The 22,855-nt window shown below is 38.8% G+C and overlaps 1 protein-coding gene across 2 annotated transcripts in view; it reads left to right on the top strand.

Annotated features, from left to right (window-relative positions):
• Positions 1–10,451: 10,451 nt before the first annotated feature.
• SEH1L (SEH1 like nucleoporin) overlaps positions 10,452–22,855 on the top strand; it is a 33,115-nt gene continuing 20,711 nt past the window's right edge. Inside the window, exons 1-3 of one of the 2 annotated variants that reach the window (XM_027068410.2) lie at positions 10,452–10,716; positions 15,856–15,906; positions 18,263–18,409. In XM_027068410.2, the coding sequence (XP_026924211.1) occupies positions 10,606–10,716; positions 15,856–15,906; positions 18,263–18,409 (309 nt within the window). In that variant the 5' untranslated portion in view covers positions 10,452–10,605. The remainder of the gene's footprint in view (positions 10,717–15,855; positions 15,907–18,262; positions 18,410–22,855) is intronic. The other variant, XM_027068411.2, reaches the window with a different exon arrangement.

Raw genomic sequence — 22,855 nt, 5'->3', positions numbered from 1 at the left:
AAAAGGGTGGTAGTGCTGTGGCAGTCTGCTTTTGGTTAGTGCCTGCATAATAGGCAAAACCTCTGTGTACATGATCCCAAGTTTTGTCTTCCTCAGTCAACTGGTTATAGGCAACTCTCTATGAGTCCATAGGTGGTAGTTGCAACAGAGAAGGTAGTATAGCAAGAGTGGGAGCCAAGGGCCCTACTCAAATGTAGTAACTTTTTGGGTCACTCAGTAAACAGGCCAGAGTAGCACACCCAAATAAAGAATACATTGCCTCCAAAGTCCAAAAAGGCCCATTGCATGTTGTATCTCTTTTTGGTTGTAGGAGGACATAGATGCAATAATGTATCCTTCACCTTATAAGAGAAAACTGCATATGTCTGAGGCCACTGGACCCTATAAATTTCTCTAAGGTGCAAGTCCCCTGAATTTTTGTCATATTTATTTCCTATCCTCTGACACAAAATATCTTACCAATAAATCTAGAGTAGTTGCTGCTTCTCACGCACTAGGTCCAATCAACATAATGTCATCAATGTAATAGATGAATGTAGTATCTTATGGGAGAGAGAAGCAATCAAGATCCCTTGTGAACTCAAATTTTCCAAGATAAACATGTTTCCAACATCAGGAATCCTTCCTATGTAAATTTTAGCAAGATAGTTGAAACATAGTGCGTATAGGAAATGTAGTTTGGTTAGGAAAATCTCAAAATAAGATATTTGGTTAGCTTTACTGCATTTTAATTGTTATAGACAATAACTACAGATTATAATGAAGTTACTTTATTTAATTTTTTAATGTTTATTTATTTTTGAGAGAAAGAGATAGAGGGAGAGAGAGAGTGAACAGAGGAGGGGCAGAGAGAGAGGGAGACAAAGAATCTGAAGCAGGCTCCAGGCTCTGAGCTGTCAGCACAGAACCTGACATGGGGCTTGAACTCACCAAATGCGAGATTATGACCTGAGTGGAAGTCGGAGGCTTAACCGACTGAACCACCCAGGTGCCCCATAAAGTTACTTTACTTAAAAAAATCCCTGTGGGGGCGCCTAGCTGGCTCAGTTTGTTAAGCCTCGGACTTCCGTTCAGGTAATGATCTCACAGTTTGTAGGTTCGAGCCCTGCCACCTTGATGGTGGCACTAATCTCTGCAATCCCAGGAATACAATATTGCTTTTGGTGTACTATTTCCCTACGTAGAGGCAGTTCTAGTGGCTTCCATTTGTACTCCCTCTACTGATCAGAAAACCTAGGTGAAGATTCTGCCAGTTGCTGAGTATGTCTATCCCAATTATGTATTCCAGAACTGAGGAAATAACCACAGGATGGGTTGGGGGACCCCACTGGACCCACTGTGAGATGAACTTTAGCTAAAACTCCTCTGGTCTACCTGATCTTCATAAGCCCCTACTCTAAATGGTAGACCACAGTGATATTTTGGGTCTCCTGGAATTGGTGTCAGTTCAGAGCTAGTGTTTGGTAATTCCTGAAAAGACTAATTATTTCCTTTGCCCAACACATAAACACTATGGTCAAAGGCTGTAGGTCCCTGAGCAAGGCTGAGAGAAATAGTAACTGTACATATTTTTGACAGTCTAGCATAGTCCTTCCTCAAGTGGATTTGGCCTCCCCTTTAATTCAAGGGTTTTTGGGTCTGTAAACTGGGTCAAGTCAGGAATTCATTGAAAGATTGTGCCTCTTGGTTTTATGACACAAGTTAGGATTTTTTTGTGCGTGACCTAGGACTCTTCCATTTTTAGAGAACAAGTAAGAATTTGATAGACTGCCTATCTATTTTCTTCCAGAGACACCATGATCAACTAGCCAATGCCATAGGTCTCTGTCAATAAAACTATTCTGATTACTGCTTTGAATCTGTTGTCTGTTGTGGTAACTAATTCCACTTTGTCTTTGGCAATTATTCTGATATCCTGGGATTCAATTATTACCATTGCATTTAAGGATCCCAGTTTAGAGGCAGCAGTTCCTAATCTTCCTTCCTTCCTCCCTCCCTCCCTCCCTCCCTCCCTCCCTCCCTCCCTCCCTCCCTTCCTTCCTTTATTTTTTGTTTGAATTCCAGTTAGTTAATATATGTGTTATATTAGTTTCAAGTGTACAATACACTTCCATACACTTCCATACACCACCCGGTGCTCATCACAAGTCACTCCTTAATACCCATCACCTATTTAACCCAACCCTCTGCTCTCCTCCCCTCTGGTAACCATCAGGTTGTTCTCAACAGTTAGGAGTGTGTGTTTCTTGGTTTGCCTCTCTCTTTTTTCCCTTATGATCGTTTGTTTTGTTTTTTAATTTCCACATAAAAGTAAAACCTTATGGTATTTGTCTTTCTCTGACTGACTTATTTTGCTTAGCATAATGCTCTCTAACCTCATCCATGTCATTGCAAATGGCAAGATTTCATTCATTTTGAGCTCTTCCCTTAAGTTGGCTATAGTTGATAATGCTGTTATAAATGCCAGGGTGCATGTATCCCTTTGAATTAGTATTTTTGTATCCTCTGGGTAAATACCTAGTAGTGCAATTGCTGGATCCTGGGGTAGTTCTATTTTTAACCTTTTGAGGAACCTCCATACTGTTTTCCAGAGTGGCTGCACCAGTTTGCATTCCCACCAGCAGTGCAAAAGAGATCCTCTTTCTCTGCATCCTCACCAACATCTGTTATTGCCTGAGTTGTTAATTTTAGCCATTCTGACTAGTTTGAGGTGGTATCTCATTGTGGTTTTAACTTGATGAGTGATGTTGAGCATTTTTTTTCATGTAACTGTTAGCCATCTGGATGTCTTCGTTGAAGAAGTGTCTATTCATGTCTTTTGCCTATTTCTTCACTGGATTATTTGTTTTTTGGGTGTTGAGTTTGATAAGTTCTTTACAGATTTTGGATACTAATCCTTTACCTGATATGTCATTTGTAAATGTCTTCTCCCATTATGTCGGTTGCCTTTTAGTTTTGCTGATTGTTTCCTTTATTTTGATGAGGTCACAATAGTCCATTGTTGCTTTTGTTTCCCTTGCCTCTGGAGATGTGTTGAGTAAGAAATTGCTGCAGCCCAGGTCAAAGAGGTTTTTGCCTGCTTTCTCCTCTAGGATTTTGATGGCTTCCTGTCTTACATTGAGGTCTTTCATCCATTTTGAGTTTATTTTTGTGTATGGTGTAAGAAAGTGGTCCAGGTTCATTTTTCTGCATGTCGCTGTCCAATTTTTCCAGCACCATTTGCTGAAGGGACTGTCTTTATTCCATTGGATATTCTTTTTTTATTTTTATTTTTATTTTTGAGACAGAGAGAGACAGAGCATGAATGGGGGAGGGGCAGAGAGAGAGGGAACACAGAATCGGAAGCAGGCTCCAGGCTCTGAGCCATCAGCCCAGAGCCCGACGCGGGGCTCGAACTCACGGACCGCGAGATCGTGACCTGAGCTGAAGTCGGCCGCTTAACCGACTGAGCCACCCAGGCGCCCCTCCATTGGATATTCTTTCCTGCTTTGTCAAAGATTAGTTGGCCATATGTTTGTGGGCCCATTTCTGGGTTTTCTATTCTGTTCCATTGATCTGAGTGTCTGTTCTTGTGCCGGTACCATATTGTCTTGATGATTACAGCTTTGTAATACATCTTGAAGTCTGGGATTGTGATGCCTCCAGCTTTGGTTTTCTTTTTCAGGATTGCTTTGGCTATTCAGGGTCATTTCTGGTTCCATACAAATTTTAGGATTGTTTGTTCTAGCTCTGTGAAGAATGCTGGTGTTATTTTGATAGGGATTGCATTGAATATGTAGATTGATTTGGATAGTATCAACATTTTAACAATATATATTCTTCCAATCCAAGAGCATGGAATATTTTTCCTTTTTTTGTGTGTATCTTCTTCAATTTCTTTCATAAGCTTTCTATAGTTTTCAGTGTATAGATTTTTCACTTCTTTGGTTAGGGTTATTCCTAGGTATTTTATGGTTTTTGGTGCAGAGGGTAATTTCTTTTACTTTAATTCAAGTGATTACAGATGTTAATCACACCTACAAAATACCTTCACAGCAACATCCAGTGTTTGAACAAACAACTGGGCACCATAACTTAGGCAAGTTGACATATAAAGTTACCCATCACACTAACTTATGCCATTAGAAATGAGGATAGTGGTTACCATTGGGTCAGGGACATAATGCCCAGAAGGGTGCATAAGGAGGGCTTCTGCTGGTCTTGTACTGTTTCTTGATCCAATTATGGTTGCATGGATGTGTTCACTTTGGAAAATTCAGCAAGCTGTTCACTTACAATTATGTGTACATTTTGGAATGTATGTTTTACTTCATTAAAAAAGAGTAAAATGTTAAGAAAAAAAGAAATAAGATAAAAACAATGGAAACAAGAAAAAAAGCATTACATCAATTATGGAGCTTTTTTAATTATAAGAAATTACCAGATGTGGGACACCTGGGTGGCTCAGTCAGTCAAGTGTTGGATTCTTAATTTCGGCTCAGGTCATGATCTCCAGGTCATGAGATCAACCTCCATGTTGGGCTCCATGTGGAGCATGGAGCCTGCTTAAGATTCTTTCCCTCTCTTCTTCTACCAATCATGCTCTGTCTCTCTAAGGAAAATAAAATAAAAACTTAAAAACTTAAAAAAAAAATTTAATTTAAAAAATTAAGAAATTACCAGATGTAATAAATATCTCAGTGAAATGATTGATTTTTAAAGGAAACTAATGATCAAAATTGACTTGGAAAGGTGAAAAATCTAAAGACACCAATAGTTTTTTAAAAATTTAAGGTAATTAAAATCAACAGCTCCCTCACTACCAAAGGTATCAGGCCTGTACAATTTTGTGAGTGTCATCTACAAAACCTTTGTATAATAGTAATTCCTATGTTACTTTTTAAAAGTTTATTTATTTATATATTTTGAGAGGGGGGAGGCATGAGCAGGGAGGGGAGGGGCAGAGAGAGAGAATTTCAAGCAGGTTCTGCACTGTCAGCATGGAGCCCAATGCGGGGCTTGAACTCATGAACTGCAAGATCATGACCTGAGCGGAACTAAGAGTCACATGCTTAACTGACTGAACCACCTAGGCATCCCAGTTCCTATGTTATTTAAACTAGTCCAGAGCAGAAAAATATGAAAGCTTCCTGACTTATTGTTGGTTAATACAATTTAGAGACCATAAAAGGACAAGAACACCATGCATGTGTGCATGCAAAGTACACACAAACTATCTGCCTATATTCCTTTTAAATACAGAGTCAAAAATCCTAAATTAAATATTAGTGAATTACCAGCCACGCATTAGAAACATAATGGTTCGGCATTAGGAAATGTATCAATGTACTAATCAGAAAAGATGATAAAACACTAATTCCTAATGAAGATTCCTCAGAAGCTTGAAATAGAAATTCATTCTTTAAAGAAATTCTACCACATTAAGAACAGTTTCATTCACATTAGAAACAAGATATGTATGACCATAGCTCTTATTCAACAGTATGTTAGAATTAGCACTGGATTTATTATCCTATCCTTCTTTCTTTCCATAATACAGGAAACTGAAACCTCTGTTAGTTTCCCCAGACTCTTCACCAACTCTCCCTAGTCAGGTTCTTCCTACTAGAGACACTGGTAGGAGATTGGAATGCGAGAGAAAGGAGGAAGGCTTTTTTCCTTTTCTGTGCAGGCATCTCAGATGCTTGCAGCAAAGGTACAAGATGGTGGCAAAGGGCAAGGGTGACTTCCTGCTTAGGAGTGGGATTTTAATGGAAATAGTAGGAGCAGCACCCTGCTCTGGCTCCTGCAGTTGGGGCAGTGGCTCCAGGAACCTCTGCTGTGCAGGGCTTGTGGCCTTCGCTCCTTCGGCTGTGGCTACGGTTGGACACCTGCAGAGTCATCTGGAGAGTTAGCTCCAGGCTTCCTGCCTGTTGTTGATGTTCCAACATCAGCAGCCTGAGGGGCAGTGATGTCAGGCTCTATTTTCTCTTTCACTCTTCCTGCCCTATGGGTGGGATTAGTTTCCTGCAGTTATTAATCTCTAGGTAACCACACGTTTTTCCTTTTTGCTCTTAATTTATGCTTCCAATATATTTATAACTAGTTTTCTGTGTTGAATTCTCTGTTTCAAATAATTTGAATGGATACTGTTTTTGTGATTAAATACTTACTGACACAAAGTATCTATAACTCATTATTTATAGCTGGTGTGATTTTTTTTTAACCTATATGCCCAAGAGATTCAATGTAGAAGCTAAATGAGCTAAGAATGCAATAAGGGATCAAATACAAAATAAACATACAAAATTTAATAGCTCTCTTATAATCAATATAGAAAAAGAGTCTGTCCCCCCAAAGAGCCCATTCACAACAGCATAAGAAATTGTTAAAAGATTTAATAAACCTAACAAGAAATGCGTACAATTATATGAAGAAAATCTTTAGAACTATAGTGCAGCACATATAATTAAACTTATATGAATGAAGAAATAAAGCATGTCTATGGTGATCTTCGCATGTTGGTACATTAGCAGGGGGATGGCTAAATAAACCACAATTCATCCATATTTTGGAATGCATAGGTTACAAGACTGAAGGAATGAACTGGGCCCATGTAGAAAGATATCCAAGACATATTGGATATTTTTTAAAAAGCAAAAATTGGTATAGTATTTGTAAATTTATTTTCAAAAACCCAAACAAACTTTCTGATGCTTGGTACACATATATGTTTTATGTTCTGTAAATCCATAGAAAATGGGTAACACAGTAATAATCATATTCTTTGGGCAGGGAGATTAGACTGTGGGGTGAAAGGAAACTTTAACTTTTTATTCTATATATTCTTGTATTTTCAAACATTTCTTACAGCAAATAGTCTTGATAATTATGTAACTTTAAGAAATGGCCAAGAGTAAGAAGATAAGTCACAAAATGGGAGAAAATATTTGCAAAAGACACATCTGATAAAGGATTGTTATCCAAACATACAAAGAACTTTAAAACTCAGAAATAAAACAAAAACCTGGTAAAAAAGAAGAGGGCAAAAGACTTGAGCAGACACCTCATCAAAGAGGATATCAAATGAACATAAGAAAAGATGCTCCATATCATATGCCATCAGGGAAATGGAAATTAAAAGAATAATGAGATACCACTACACACCTATTAAAATGATGAAAATCCAAAACACAACACCAAATACCGGTGACGATGTGGAGTAATAGCAACTCTCACTCATTGCTCGTAGGAACGCAAAATAGTACAGCCAGTCTGGAAGACGGTTTGGTGGTTTCTTACAAAACTAAACATACTCTTACCATATGATACCTAAATCACAGTCTTTGGTGTATATATACCCAAAGAGTTGAAAATTTATGTCCACACAAAACCTGCACATGGATATTTATAGCAGCTTTATTCATAATTGCCAAAACTTGAAAGCAACCAAGATGTCCTTCAATAGGTGAATGAATTGATAAACTGTGGTACATCCAGACAACGGAATATTATTCAGCACTTCAACTATACTTCCAAAAGAAAAAAGTCATCTATACATCAATTAAAAAACATTATTCAGTGCTAAAAAAAAAAAAAAGAGCTATCAAGCCCTGAAAAGACATGGAAGAATCTTAAATGTACATTACTAAGTGAAAAAAGCTGATCTGAAAAAGCTATATACTTAATGATTTCAACTTTATGATGTTCTGGAAAAGGCAAAAATTTGGTGACAGTTGAAAGATCAGTAGATGTCAGGGATTGTGGAGAGGGTGGATGAATTTGCAGATCACAGAGAATCTGTAAAACAGTGAAACTCTTCTGTACAATACTATAATGGTGGGCATATGTCACTATCCATTTGTCAAAACCCATAGAATGTGTAACACCCAGAGTGAACCCCAAGGTAAACTATGGACTTTGGTTGATAGTGATGGTGGTGAGTCAACATAGGCTCATCAATTCTAATAATTGTACCACTGGGGGAGGTGGTGGGGGAGACTGTGTGTGGGGAGAGGAGGCATGTATATGAGAACTCTATGTGTTTTCTGCTCAATTTTACCATGAACCTAAAACTGGTCTAGTAAAAGTCCTGAAAAAGAAAATCCCCTGTACTTCACTTATGCAACTCTCCACCTGGATAATCTTGGCAAATATTGATCTGTTTAAAATGTTTTTTATTTATTTTCAACTTTTATTTATTTTTATTTTTTAATGTTTATTTTTGAGAGGATGCATGTGCACATGTGCAAGTGGGGGAGGGGCAAGAGAGAGGTGGACAGAGGATCCGAGGTGGGGCAGCAGAAAACTCAATGTGGGGCTTGAACCCATATAATCTGAGATCATGACCTGAACCAAAGTCGGATGCTTAACTGAGTCACCCAGGCGCCCCTGTTTGAAATTTTTTAATTTTAAAAATATTGTTAAAAAGTTTTAGAGCTATAGGTGGCACCTGGCTTAGTTGGAAAAGCATACAACTCTTGATCTCAGGGCTGTGAGTTTGAGCCCCATGTTTGGTGTAGAGATTACTTAAACCTTAAGAAAAAAGTCTTAGAGTTTTATAAATTGATTGGACTTTTATAGATAGTAGGTAATTTTTTAAAGAAATGAGTGTCTTCGACCTTAAAGCAGTTACATTTGTTATTAGTAATCATACCTGCAACTCACAGATGTGGAACCTATTAAAGTACCAGTAACATCTCAATTTGTAGTGGGGGAAAAAAAGGCAAGTGAAGAAAAATCCAGAAAGGCTAAGTCATTTCTCCACCTGCCTCTGCATGTTTCTGTGCAATCCATCAGGGGACAGCTGGGATTAATTATTTTGAAAACTTTCCAGCTTTCTAATCACACCATGCCCTACATTCTTGTCAATTCTGGCCAGAATCAAAAATATAAACCCTTTCTTGCAGGCTCATTTAAAAACATTTTTTTTTTTCTCTTTTCATTCCCCCAACGTAATATTCTGGTTTCCAATCCTAACTTTACCACTAAGCCCTCTGGAATGCCTGATAAACAAAATACCCTAAATCAGTAAACTGAATACAGGTATCCTTTGCTTTTTGAAAGTTGATGTTACACCACTTTGCTTTTACGCAAGACCTACATTAGTACCTGTTTTTGCTAACAGAAAAAAAAAATCTAAAGCGGTTTTTCACTTTTCAGAAAGCGGTGAAGAGCAAAACTATCAGTGTTTATTTTGCAGCTGGCTGTTTTAGAAGTGGCACTAAAGGTGAGCACCAGTGGCGCTGCCGAGCTCCTTCCCTAGGAATTACACAGCATCTGAGCACCAAGCAGCCAGACCTGTGAACTGTGCCTGTGAGCATTTGTGCCTTATGCTGACTTGTGTATCCATTAACAAGATGTGTGGTAAGGTATCAGAAAAGCCTATATCACTTATTGAGTCTGGGAACTCTCAAAAAAACCTTCCATGTACATTTATGGTAATTGGTTCTTCCCTTCATGCCATTTCAGCTTAGAAAAGGTTTCATTGGAATGCACTATTTTCAGCTAGGCAAGGGAAATTTGCATCTCTCTACTTCCTGGGTTTGACAGAATCTTTGATTTGAGGGCTCTTCTTCACTGGCCTCTTCTCAGGTTTTTTTTTTTCTTTTTTCTCTTGACTTATTTCTTTATTGGGAACTCTGGCTGCAGGTTCCCCAGTCTTTCAGTTCATTTCGGATCCTGCCATTCATTTTCCTAGATGACTTCAACTTTCTAGTTTCTTCATGAATATACATTCACGAAGTTATTTTTTTTTTTGAGAGAGAGAGAGAGAGAGAGAGAGAGAGAGGCAGAGAAAGAGAATCCTAAGCAAGCTCCAAGTCCAGCCGGAACCCAATGGCCCAACTGTGGGGATCCATCCCACAACCCTGAGATCAGGACCTGAGCCAAAAGCAAGAGTCCAATGCTTACTCCACTGAGCCACCCAGGCTCCCCTCTTTATGAAGAACTTTCTAATTTCTATTATCTCACTGCCCACCATCTTGACACTTGACACTACCAAGCCTGTTCTACCTGTGAAATCTTTAAACATTTTGACTTCGGATCCTTCCCTTTTCTGTCCCTCACACCTGCTCTTCCACCTCCATAACCCCCCAGTTTTTCCCTGTCAATCCTATTCCCCCGGTCTTTACTTTTCGGCTGAGCCTGTACTCCTCTGGTGACTCTCCACCCTTCATTGCTCCTTAGTTGTCCCAGCAAAGTTCCTTTTCTTCTCCACTTCTTCCGAGCATTCAGCCCGTGTTTGAGGGCGGTGGGGAATGACGCTGACCAATACTGACTCAGGGCCCAGGACTGTAGATGGTGTTTCTAATTTTCTTAGTTTTCCCAATTATCATACTTCAACAATGAATTCCTTTAATTTTCATTACAGCTCAGGAAAGGCCACTCTCTCCTAAGCCCTTGCCGCGGTTAGACTTAGGAAACGCAGGCGCAGTCGTCCTCGCCCTGGCCTCGCAGGGCATGACGGGCAAAGGGGTGGGGCACGGCGCGGGGGCGCGGGTGGCTCGCGCTGTGCGCGCCCCGGCGGCGGCGTGGTCCTGGTGGGCTGCGGTCCGCGCGCTGCCGCGGCCGCCCTCTTCGAAGGTGGGAGGGGCAGACGGAGCAGGCGCGGGCCCGGCGGAAGCCATGTTTGTGGCGCGCAGTATCGCGGCGGACCATAAGGATCTCATCCATGATGTCTCTTTCGACTTCCACGGGCGACGGATGGCTACCTGCTCCAGTGACCAGAGCGTCAAGGTGCGCGCGGAGCTTTTGGGTGGGGCCGAGCCCAGAAGGAGGGGGAGTGGGGACTTGCATGACCCGCTGTTAGAGCGGAGGGAACGGCGCGTGGAAAGGGGACTACCTCGGATTTTGAGGCACGCCGTTGGACACGAGGTCTGGAACCCAAGGAGTGTGGGCGGCTGGGCTGCTCCGCCGTGCTTGCCCCAGTATTTTGGGGTCACAGCCGCTCCCCCGCTCTCACTCTGCTCTGCGCTTGCGCGGAGGGGGAGGGCGGGCAGGCGTCTTAGCCACGTGCGCGCTCCCGCCAGTGGGGCCCTGGGCAGCACGCGGGTTCTACCTCCTGCAGGTTTGGGTCGTTGTGGGCGAGAGCTAGAGATTCGGCTTAGTCTGCGAGAAGAATTTGTCAGGCTGCGCGGGTGGGGTAGAGTACTTGTCCTGTTACCACACTGGTTCAGCCAGAGGCTTTTGCCTCGCCACCTGTAATGCAGTCGGTTCAACGTGTTGTCTCAAGTGCTGTGATGAGCTTGTTGCTCATCTTGAGATTGTTCTCTCCTTGCGTTCATATAGGAAACAAATCCATTTATATCCAATGAAGTTCTCTACTTGCTATTAAAGAAATGGAGTGCTTGTTTCATACAGTTCATGTAAATGTAAATGTCTGCACTACTTTGACCAGAATTTTCTGTGATAAGAGGATGGTCTTTGGGATTTAAGAACTTTAGAGATTATTATAGCGTTACCGACAATGGACTTGCAGATGAACGCTGGAGTTCGGATTATTTGCATTTTCGACAACTCCAAAATAACTGAAAATCTGAAGGATAGTTTTTATTACTTGCCTTTCACATGAGTCAAGTTTGATACCAGTGATCCCTCAATGATGAATTACAGCTGGTGTTCCCTTTCGAAAAAGTGGTGTCACCAAATACATGGAATAACTATAGCGTTCTAATTCCTAAAAGGCTTAAAATCACTTAATTTTTTTTTTTTTTTTTTTATTGTGGTAAGCTAACCATCTTTAGATCTACATTACAGTTCAGTGGCCTTAAGCATAACATTCATGTTGTGCAGCCGTCACCACTATACATCTCTGGAACTTTTTCATCATTCTAAAGTAAAACTCTACTCAATAACTCCTTTTTCTGCTCTGCCCCAGTCCCTGGTCACTTCTAATACTCTTCCTTTTTTTTTTTTTTTTTTTTTTAACGTTTACTTATTTATTTTGAGAGAGAGAACAAGTTGGAGAGGAGCAGAGAGAGAGGGAGAATCCCAAGCAGGCTCCATGCTCAGCGTAGAACTGGACATGGGGATCGATCTCATGACCCCTGAGAGCATGACTTGAGCCGAAATTAAGAGTCAGGAGCCCAACTGACTGAGCCACCCAGGTGCCCCTCTAATACTCTTTCTTTATAAATTTGACTCTGCTGGGTATCTCGTATAAATGTAACCATATAGTATTTGCCCTTTTGTGTTTGGTTCATTTCACTTACCATGATGTTTTCAAGGTTCATCCATATTTGTAGTATGTATTGTAATTTTATTAAGATTGAATGATAATTTTGTTGTATGTGTACACATCTTCTTTAGACATTCATCTATCCACCTGTTGTTGAATATTGCAGTAATTAATGTCTGTTAACTGAATAGGTCATAGATTTTTTTTCCTCATCCACTTATTACTGAATCTCTAAATCTTTCCGTTTGTAGGTTTTGTTTTTTGGAAGTAGTATTGCAATGGAAATCTTCATTACTTTAAGCTTTTTGTGTTTTGAATGATTTCCTTAGCCTAATTCAAGTAGAGAAATTAGTGAATATTTTAAAAGCTTTTGTGAATAATTGGCAGATTGTCTTTTTGAAGGTTATACAATTTTACAGTTAAAGTACTGATTTGATAGGATAATTGTCCATGTCAGGAATTACTAACATTTTTTCTCTAATTTTTAAAATTGTGGTAAGATACACGTAAAATTTACTGTCATAACCATATTTAAGTGTTTATAGTTCAGTGGTGTTAAGTACATTCATATCTGTGCAATCATCACCACCATCTATCTACAGAACTTTTTCATTTTGCAAAATTGAAACTTTGTACCCATTAAATTATAACTTCCCATTCTCCCTGTCATCACACCCTAGCTACTACCCCCATTGTACTTTCTGTCTATGAATTTGACTAGGTACCTCATATAAGTGGAGTCCTACAGTATTTGTCCTTTTTGTGACTGGATTATTTCACTTAGCATAGTGTCTTTGAAGTTTGCGCATGTTGGAGCATGTGCTGGAATTTTCTTCCTTTTTAAGGTTGAATATTACATTATATGTATTGTAAATAACACATTTTGCTTAACATTTATCTGTCAGTGGACTTGGGTTGCTCCTATGTTTTTTGCTGTTGTGGATAATTCTGCTATAAATATGGGTATGCACATATCTCTTGGAGAACCTGCTTTCAACTCTTTTGGGTATATACCCAGAAATGGAATTGCTGGATCATGTGGTGATTCTATTTTTAGTTTTTTGAGGAGTTTATCATTTCATTTTTTAAGAGGTTAAAATGTTGTCTTTTTATAATCTATATTTTTTGTTGATAGTAAGATTAAGTATTTTGCTTTTGTTTGTTACATAAACAGTTGGTCCTCATTATCAGCCAATTGTGTATTTGTGAGTTCACCTACTCTTTACAATTTATTTGTGACCCCAAAATCAATATTCTCAGTTATCTGCTTGACATGAGCAGAGTAGCAAAAAATTGGAGTTGCCCGGTGTGCATGTTCCCAACTGAGGTTAAACAGGGTGACACTGCTTTCTATTTTATTTTGTTTTATTTTATTTACTTATTTTAAATTTATATCCAAGTTAGCATGTAGTGTAATAATGAATAATGATTTCAGGAGTAGATTCCAGTGATTCATCCCCTATGTATAACACCCAGTGCTCATCCCAACAAGTGTCTTCCTTAATGCCCCTTACCCATTTAGCCCATCCCCCCTCCCACAATCCCTCCAGCAACCGTGTTTGTTCTCTATATTTGAGTCTCTTATGTTTTGATCCCCTCCCTGTTTTTATGTTATTTTTGCTTCCCTTCCCTTCTGTTCATCTTAAATACCTCATATGTGTGAAGTCATATGATAGTTGTCTTTCTCTAATTTCACTTAGCATAATACCCTCTAGTTCCATCCACATAGTTGCAAATGGCAAGACTTCATTCTTTTTGATTGCCGTGTGGTACTCCATTGTGTATATATATATGTGTGTGTATATATATATATATACACACATATATATACACACACATATATTGTATATGTATATATATATACACAGTGTATATATATATACAGTGTATATATATATATGGTGTGTATATATATATATATATATATCACATTTTCTTTATCCATTCATCCATCGATGGACATTTGGGCTCTCTCCATACTTTGGCTATTGTTGATAGCATTGCTGTAAACATTGGGGTGCATGTGCCTCTTTGAAACAGCATACCTGTATCCCTTGGATAAATACCTAGTAGTGTTATTGCTGGGTTGTAGGGTAGTTCCATTTTTTATTTTTGAGTAACCTCCATACTATTTTCCAGAGTGGCTACACCAGTTTGCATTCCCACCAGCAGTGCAAAAGAGATCCTCTTTCTTTGCATCCTTGCCAACATCTGATGTTTCCAGAGTTGTTCATTTTAGTTATTCTGACTGGTGTGAGGTGGTATCTCATTGTGGTTTTAATTTGTATTTCCCTGATGATGAGCGATATTGAGCAGTTTTTCATGTGTCTGTTAGTCATCTGGATGTCTTCTTTGAAGAAGTGTTTGTTCATGTCTTTTATCCATTTCTTCACTGGATTATTTGTTTTTTGGGTGTTGAGTTTGAGAAGTTCTTTATAAATTTTGGATATTAACCCTTTATCTGATATGTCGTTTGCAAATATCTTCTCCCATTCTGTCGGTTGCCTTTTAGTTTTGCTGATTGTTTCCTTTGCTGTGTAGAAGTTTTTATTTTGATGAGGTCCCAATAGTTCATTTTTGCTTGCCTCTGGAGACATGTTGAATAAGAAGTTGCTACAGTGACACTTTTCTTATTTGGACTCTCATACTGTAAACAAGTCTTTTGTTTTTTTGAAAGAGAGAGAGGGAGAGAGAGAATCCCAAGCAGGCTCTGCACTGTCAGCGCAGAGCCTGATGTAGCACTTGAGCTTGTGAACTATGAGATCATAACCTGAGCCAAAATCCAGAGTTAGGCGCTTAACTGACTGAGCCACCCAGGGGCCCCACAAGTGTCCTTATCATTGTCTATTTTGTGCCACATTTTCCACATTTTTGTTTTTTTGTTGGTGATTTCACTGTCTAAAATTGTCCCCAAGTATATATAGTGCTGAAGGGGTGCCTAGTGATCTTAGGTGCAAGAAGGCTGTAATATGCCCTGCAGAGAAAATATGTGTGTTAGGAAAGTTTCACTCTGCCATGAGTTGCTGCTGGCTCTGATTTCAGTGTTAATGAATCAATAATGTCCACTAAAGAAGTGTCTTTAAATAGATACATACATGAAACGAGATTATGTATTGATTAGTTGACAAATATTTCCCCTGAGAGCAGTGGTTTAGTATTTGCTGGTTCAGTGTTCACAGCAACATTGTAGAACACAACTACTACGATAACAAGACTTGATTGTAACTGTAGTTGTCTCTGTTACCTATGAGAGCACAGATTCCTTGACCCCCTCCTGCTTAGCCTGGTGCCTGGCACTCCGCAGGTCCTTTTATTTTAATGTTTGTTTATTTAGAGAGAGAAAAAGAGAGAGAGAGCATGAGCAGGGGAGGAACAGAGAGAAGAGAGACAGAATCCCAAGCAGGCTCCGCACAGTCAGCGAAGAGCCAGATGTGGAGCTTGATCTGATGAACCGTGAGATCATGACCTGAGCCAAAATCAAGAGCTGGATGCTTAACTGACCGAGCCACCCAGGCGGCCCCCCCCCCCCCCCCCCCCCGACCTCAGGTTCTTAATAAACATCTGAATGAATGTTTACTTACTGGTTGTATTATTTAGTGAACTTATGTTCATTTCTTTTGCCTTAATACTGATTCACTCTTTATGTTTGTCATGTTTATAGGAATATTTTGCATAAAATATGTCTTATTTTTTTACAGGTCTGGGATAAAAGTGAAAATGGGGATTGGCATTGTACTGCTAGTTGGAAGGTTAGTATTTTTAGTGATTTAAAAAAAAAATTGAGATGGTTACTATTTATTTGGTAGCGTCAGTGACTTGCTATTCTTCTTGAGAGAATTATAAAATGTATACTTTTCCTAAAATATTTTGATTTTAACTGCTAAAGTATCAAAAATATACTTCAGAAAATTTGAGAGTAGGGAAACGTACAATTTCATAGCATTCTAACATAACTATTTTTAGTGTTTTAGTATTTATTACTTATCTGTTCTTTTGCATATTTTTAATAGTTGTGATATTTTGTACAGTTTTTATTTTCAGCTTTATTCAGGTAGAATTTTACATACCATTAGAGTCATCAGTTTTAAATGTGTAGTTCAACAAATTTTAGTAAATTTCTATGTACACTTGCATGGCCCTGAAACTTCCCTTGTGACTGTTTGGGGTCAATTCCCATTCTGTACCCAGGCCCTAGGCAACCACTGAAGTGTTTTCTGTCTCTGTAGTTTTACTTTTTCTAGACATTTCATATAAATGGAATTCTACGATATGTAGTTATTTGTGTCTAGCTACTTTCCCTTTTCCTTGAGGTTCATTCATGTTGTGAATTCAGTAGTTTGATCCTTCATACACAATACAATGGCGTTTACTACATTCACAGTGTTGGTACAACTACCGCCTTTACCCATTTCCAAAACTATCGCTCTAAAAGAGAAACCTCCATTTCTTGCCTTTTAATTTAACAACATATTTCATAAATATTTTGGTATGTTTTTAAAGCTTGTTTAAAAACATAAATGTAGCAGTAAAACATGAATATACCAATAAATATACCCTGTTTTTGTTCAACTTGTGATAGCTGGTATAAGTTGTTTCCTTTTTATTGTGATGAACATCTCTTTGTAATCTTTAGTTTTTAGGTAGGTTGTGCTTTACTGGCAATGTAATATTTAACAGAGTCTCACTGGTCTAGTGTATTCTTTAACTAGTAACTTATATAAATAATAATTAAAAGTGAAACAAAAAAGACCAGACCAAAAAAAGGATAAAAAATAAGAGTGCAAAGTTTACCTTTGAATGACATATTTACCATGTGGAAATTACATGATTATGAAAGCGTTCTGAGATTATTAAGTGCGAAAGTGTTAGATATACAGAAGCATGAGACAAATTTTATAAACATAATTGGTGGACTGATGCTTGTTGTTATACTGTATTTTTACTGGAAAGAACAAACGAAATTCTGTCCATGTGAAATTCTTTCTTTCTTTCTTTCTTTCTTTCTTTCTTTCTTTCTTTCTTTCTTTCTTTCTTTCAGAGAGAGAGAGAGAGAGAAAGAAAGAAGTGGGACTCACCTGGGCTCGTGTTTTACCTGAAGTGGGGCTCAAGCTCACCTGATGTGGGACTTGAACTCATGAACCATGAGATCATGACCTGAGCCAAACAAAGTCAGATGCTTAATGACTGAGCCACCCAGGCCATAGTTTTTTTTTTGTTTGTTTGTTTGTTTTAAGTTTATTTATTTATTTATTTATTTTGAGAGGGCGAGAGAAGAGAGGAGAGGAGAGAGTGGGGGAGGGGTAGAGAGAGAATCTCAGGCAGGTTCCATGCTGTCCTCCCAGCTCCATGTGGGCTTGATCTCATGAACCTCAAGATCCTGACCTGAGCTGAAATTAAGAGTTGGACACTTAAGAGACTGAGCCACCCAGGTGCCCCGATGTGAAATGCTTTGAGACCTTTCTGTTTTTTTCCTTTTGTCAACACGAGAGTTGAAGAATAGTAATTTGACATTTTTCAAATAATAAAGGTAACGCTACTGAGCTTTAAATTATTTTTTCAGAATACAAGGATTTGGGCTTCTCTGTATTTTATCACTCGTTGCCTCACTTCCTAGAATAGTCGACTGTCTAGCCAGGTATCAGAGTCATTTAAGCATTTTACTGCTGTAGTTTCTATATACTGTTAGGCTTTTGAAGCAAACAGTTTTGGTTAGTCTTATTTATTTTATTAGATGGCTGTTTCCTGTAGAGAGAATTTGCAAGTAAAAAAAATGGTGGACTGGTAGATCTTTTTTTTAAAGCTTGATAAGGCTAAACTCTGAAGCAGGTCTCTGTTAGTACTGGAAGAGGTCAACTTTATCCAGCTGGATTTTTCTTTATTAGTAAAATGTTAGGAGGACTTGACTCCAGAAGGGCCATAATCCTAAGTAGAGAATATCTTCTAAAAGTTAAAAATTTCCAGAACTTAATTTTTTATTTAAATGTAAAATTGAATAGCATTCTGCTCTTATTGAAGATATCTGTGTTGTTTCCTCAAGTAAAACTTTGTGTGAAATATGAGTAAAGTCAACTTTTTTTTTTTTTTTTTTTTTAAATAATTCCTCAGACACATAGTGGATCTGTGTGGCGTGTGACATGGGCCCATCCTGAATTTGGACAGGTTTTGGCTTCTTGTTCTTTTGACCGAACAGCTGCTGTGTGGGAAGAAATAGTAGGAGAATCAAATGATAAACTGCGAGGACAGAGTCATTGGGTGAGACATTTGTTGGTTTTGGGGGTTTTGGGGAGGAGGGTGCATGATCTCCAAGGAACATCAGTCTTTCCAAGAACACTTTAGGCACTTGATAAGGTGTTATCACTCTTCTCTGTGTTTACCAGTTCTACTTTTCCTCTTCCATGTTTTTCTCTTACTTGTTCATTTAATTTTGTCTTGGGCCTGAAGTGGCACTCAGGAACACTCATGGCATTGTTTCATGATAACTTTCATGATAAATCTGCAGTATTTGCATTGTCCTAGAGTGAGTGCACTCTAAAAATCCATTAAAATATTGTTTTTTCTCCTTTGTGGTTATCTTTGCTTTCTTATAAAATATACTCTTTATCTGGTTCTGCTATTCTCTGCTCTTCCCTGATTGGATGTTTGATTTTAAGAGTCTCATGCTCTACTGACTGAGCCAGCTGGGCATGGATGTTTGATTTTAAATAAGAGTATAATGTGTGTACTAGTCAAGTTCCATGTCTATAAAGTGAGGGAATTGAAGTAGATTACCTTTAAGACCCATTCCAATGTTTTTTCTTTTTTTCTTTATTTCTTTAATAGATAATTAGGCACAAGGTATAAATGAATGTATACAGTGACAATTTCCTCCCCTTTAGTGACACAGTTGGCTCCCTAGAGTCAACCACTATTATAAGTTTTTTGTGTATTTTTCTGGATATATTCTCTGCCTTTATAAGGACATAAATAACAGTGTTTCCTTCTCTGTTTACCAGTCCTATCCACCTTCCTCTCAACACTAATGCTTGCATGTTATCAATACTACTTTTTTTCTGCTGCATATTATAAATTGTGGTAGGATATACGTAACATAATATTTATCATGTTAACTTAAGTGTACAATTCAGTGGTATTAATTGCATTCACAGTGCTGCGTACACATCACCAATATCTGTATATAAACTTAATTTTTCCTAGCATAAGTCAGTACCATTGAATAGTACCTCCTCTTTCCATTCCCCCAACCCCTGGTAACCTCTGTTCTACTTTCTGTCTCTAGGAATTTGACTGCTCTAGGTACCTCATATAAATGGAATCATAGAATATTTGTCCTTCTGTATCTGGCTTGATTCACTAAGCAAAAGGTCCATCCATATTGTTGCAAAGATCAATTTCATTCCTGTTATGGCTGAATAACATTCCATTGTGTGTATATGACACATTTTGTGTATCCATTTATCTGTAGATTGATAGTTGGGTTGTTCCTACCTCTTAGCTATTGTAAAAAATGGTGTAACCAAACTCAAGGGATTTGCCACTTGGGGTGCATCAAATTCAACACAACCCAAGAAAGTGTTGAAAGCAAAAACCTTTTTATTATTTGTTACAAAGAGACAAAGAGGTAGCTCCCAAAGCACTGTCTCCTTGTGGAGTTAGGAAGGTTTTATCCAGTGTATTGGGGACAGGGGCAGGGAGCTTGCATAAACACTTGAGTTGCACATGCCTAGGATGTCAACATGCTAGTGTGTACATCAGTGTTCAAAAAATGGTGGAAAACTCCGCCCATAGGAGATCTTAATATAAGGAGCTAAAAGTAGATTCAGGATAACTTGGGGGCTTCTCTGCTTGTCCTCAGGTCTAGTCCAGCTCACACTGGATCACGTAAGGGGCTATCAGTATCAGGTAAGACACCTAGTTGGGTGTCTCCTTGGTTAGAACTGTTGGTTCCCCAAAACAAAATCTATTCCCTGCTTTTGTCCCTTTCCCTCTTCCCTTCTGCTGATACCTTTCAGCCTTCTTACTTGATAAACTTCTTGTTGCATCCTAGCTAGCATTGCTACTATGAAATTTGTTATGTAGATATTTGTCTGAAGTCTTGCCTTTAATATTTTTGAGTATGTGCCTAGGAGTAGAATTGCTGGCTCATATGGTAGTTCTGTGTTTTAACTTTTGGAAACTGCTAAATTATTTTCAGAATGACTGTACCATTTTTCACTCCTACCAACAATGCAGGAGTGTTCCAGTTTTTCCACATCCTTGCCAATGTTTGCTATCTTTTTTATTTTTCCATTATAGCTATCCTAGTGGGTGTGAAATGGCATCTCCTTTTTTTTTTTTTTTTTTTAAATTTTATTTAATTCCAAGTTAGTTAAGATGTAGTCGAATAATGGTTTCAGGAGTAGAATTTAGTAATTCATCACTTACATGTAGCACCCACTGCTCATCCCAACAAGTGCTCTCCTTAATGCCCATCGCCCATTTAGCCCATCCTCCCATCTACCTCTCCTCCAGCAGCCCTCAGTTTGTTCTATGTATTTAAGAGTCTCTTACATTTGCTTCCTCTGTTTTTATCTTAGTTTTCTTCCCTTTCCCTATGTTCATCTGTTTTGTTTATTAAATTCCATTTTTTTTTTTTGCATTTCCCTAATGGTTAATGATGTTGAACACATTTTTATGTGTTAATTGGTTATTTGTATATCTTCTTGCAATGTCTTGATTTATAAGAAATTTATTTTTCATGTATATTTGGTTTTTCTAACTCAGTTCCTGAGTTACAACTCCCAGAACCCTTGGAATTTCCTAAGTGTACAGAGTGATAAAGGTATCTTTTATTATGTTAATGAGGTGACTTTGGGAAAGTGCCTAAGGTTGGGGGCTGGTTGCCAGTGAAGCCAACCTTGTGATTAGAGGGCTAGAACTTTCTGTGTCACCCCCAGCCTCTGGGGAGGTAAGAGAGGCTGGAAGTTGAATTGCTTGCCATTGGCTAATGTGTTAATCAGTCATGTCCTTGTAATGAATGAAATCTCCATAAAAACCCCAGAGAACATGGTTCAGAGAGTTTTGGGGTTGGTGAACTTGTGGAAATGTGGGGAGAGTGGTTAGCCTGGAGAGGGCATAGAAGCTTCTTACCCTTTCCCCATACCTTGCTCTATGCATCTCTCCCATCAGGCAGTTCCTGAGTTCTATCCTTTGATAATAAATTGGTAATCTATTAAGGGAAATGTCTGAAGTTTGAGAGCTGCTTAGGTGTCCAAAGTGGGGGCAGTCTTGCACGATAGAACTCTTAATCTGTGGAATCTGATGCTGTTTCTGGGTAGATGGAGTCAGAATTGAGTTGAATTCTTGGACAGCTTTACTGCTATCTGAGAATTGTGTGTGTGTGTGTTGGGGGGGGGGTTCTCCCCCAACCCCCGAACTGGAATTGTTACCAGAATTCTTTACTTCTTTAGGGAAATGTCTTTTCAAGTCCTTTGACCATTTAAAACAATTTTTTTTTTTTTGCTGTTGAGTGGTATTTCTTTATATTCTGGATATTAATCCCTTTTCAGGCATATGATTTGCAAATATTTTCTCCCATTCTGTGAGTTGCCTTCTCTCTCTCTCGACAGTCACCTTTGATGTACAAAATGAAGTCCAGTTAAATTTTTTCTTTTGTTTGCTGTGTTTTTGTTTCTTGTGTCATACTCAGGAAATCATTGTCAAGTCCAATGCCATAAAGACTTTCCCCAAAGTTTTATATTAAGAGAATTATAATTTTTAGCTCTTACATTTAGGTCTTTTGTTCATTTTTACTTAAGTTTTGTATATGGTGTAAGGTAAGGGTACAACTTCATTCATTCTCTCCCCCCCACCCCACCCTTCTTTTTTAAAGTAATCTCTACCCCCAACGTGGGGCTCAAACTCATGACCCTGAGATCAAGAGTCACATGCTATACCAACTGAGCTTTCCAGGCTCCCCCAACTTCATTCTTTTATATGTTAATATCCAGTTTTCCTAGTATCTTTTATTGGAATGACTGCCCCATTGCCCTTTGTAGTGGCCTCTTTTAGACAACAGGCTTACGCAATGGAATGTAAAAAGCAAGGCAGAAGGGCCCACAGTAACCCCCTGGGTGAATATAAACAGGCCCGTTAGGCAGCCTACCTCAAAGTGTTCATAGGCCCTAACTAACCAATGGGCCACTTACAACCAGGCAGTTACCAAAAAAAGGAAAGTTCCATATGTCCCCATACCTCCTTTACCTTCCTCCTTTAAATGCAGCCGCCACCTGCTGCCTCATAACAGACAGCCTGTGCTTTGCTTTCCTCTCCCTAACTCCCTTGTGTTCTATTCGATAAACTTCTATCTCCTTTGTTCTGCCTCAGGTGAATCCTTTCACTGCCCTTGCCTCCAGCTTCCACCCTTTAGGGTTGCCCCACATTTAGGGGCCCCCATCTGATCAGGAGAGACACCACACCCTTTCCCATTTGAGTGGTCTTGGCATCCTCATTGAAACTCAATTGACCATATATAGAGGGTTTATTTCTGGACTCTATTCTGTTCCATTGCTGTATGGGTTTCCTTAATGGCAATACCATAGTCTTCTAGTTACTCTAGATTTGTAGCTTGCATGCTATAAATTTTTAAAAAAAATTTATTTACTTAAGTAATTTCTATACCTAATGTGGCGCTTGAACTCATGACCCCAAGATTAAGAGTCA

This window comes from Acinonyx jubatus, chromosome D3 (assembly GCF_027475565.1).
Source record: "Acinonyx jubatus isolate Ajub_Pintada_27869175 chromosome D3, VMU_Ajub_asm_v1.0, whole genome shotgun sequence".
Classification (NCBI taxonomy): Eukaryota; Metazoa; Chordata; class Mammalia; order Carnivora; family Felidae; genus Acinonyx; species Acinonyx jubatus.
The sequence above is the reverse complement of the archived record's forward strand: the minus strand, read 5'-3'. Positions and strand labels throughout refer to the sequence as shown.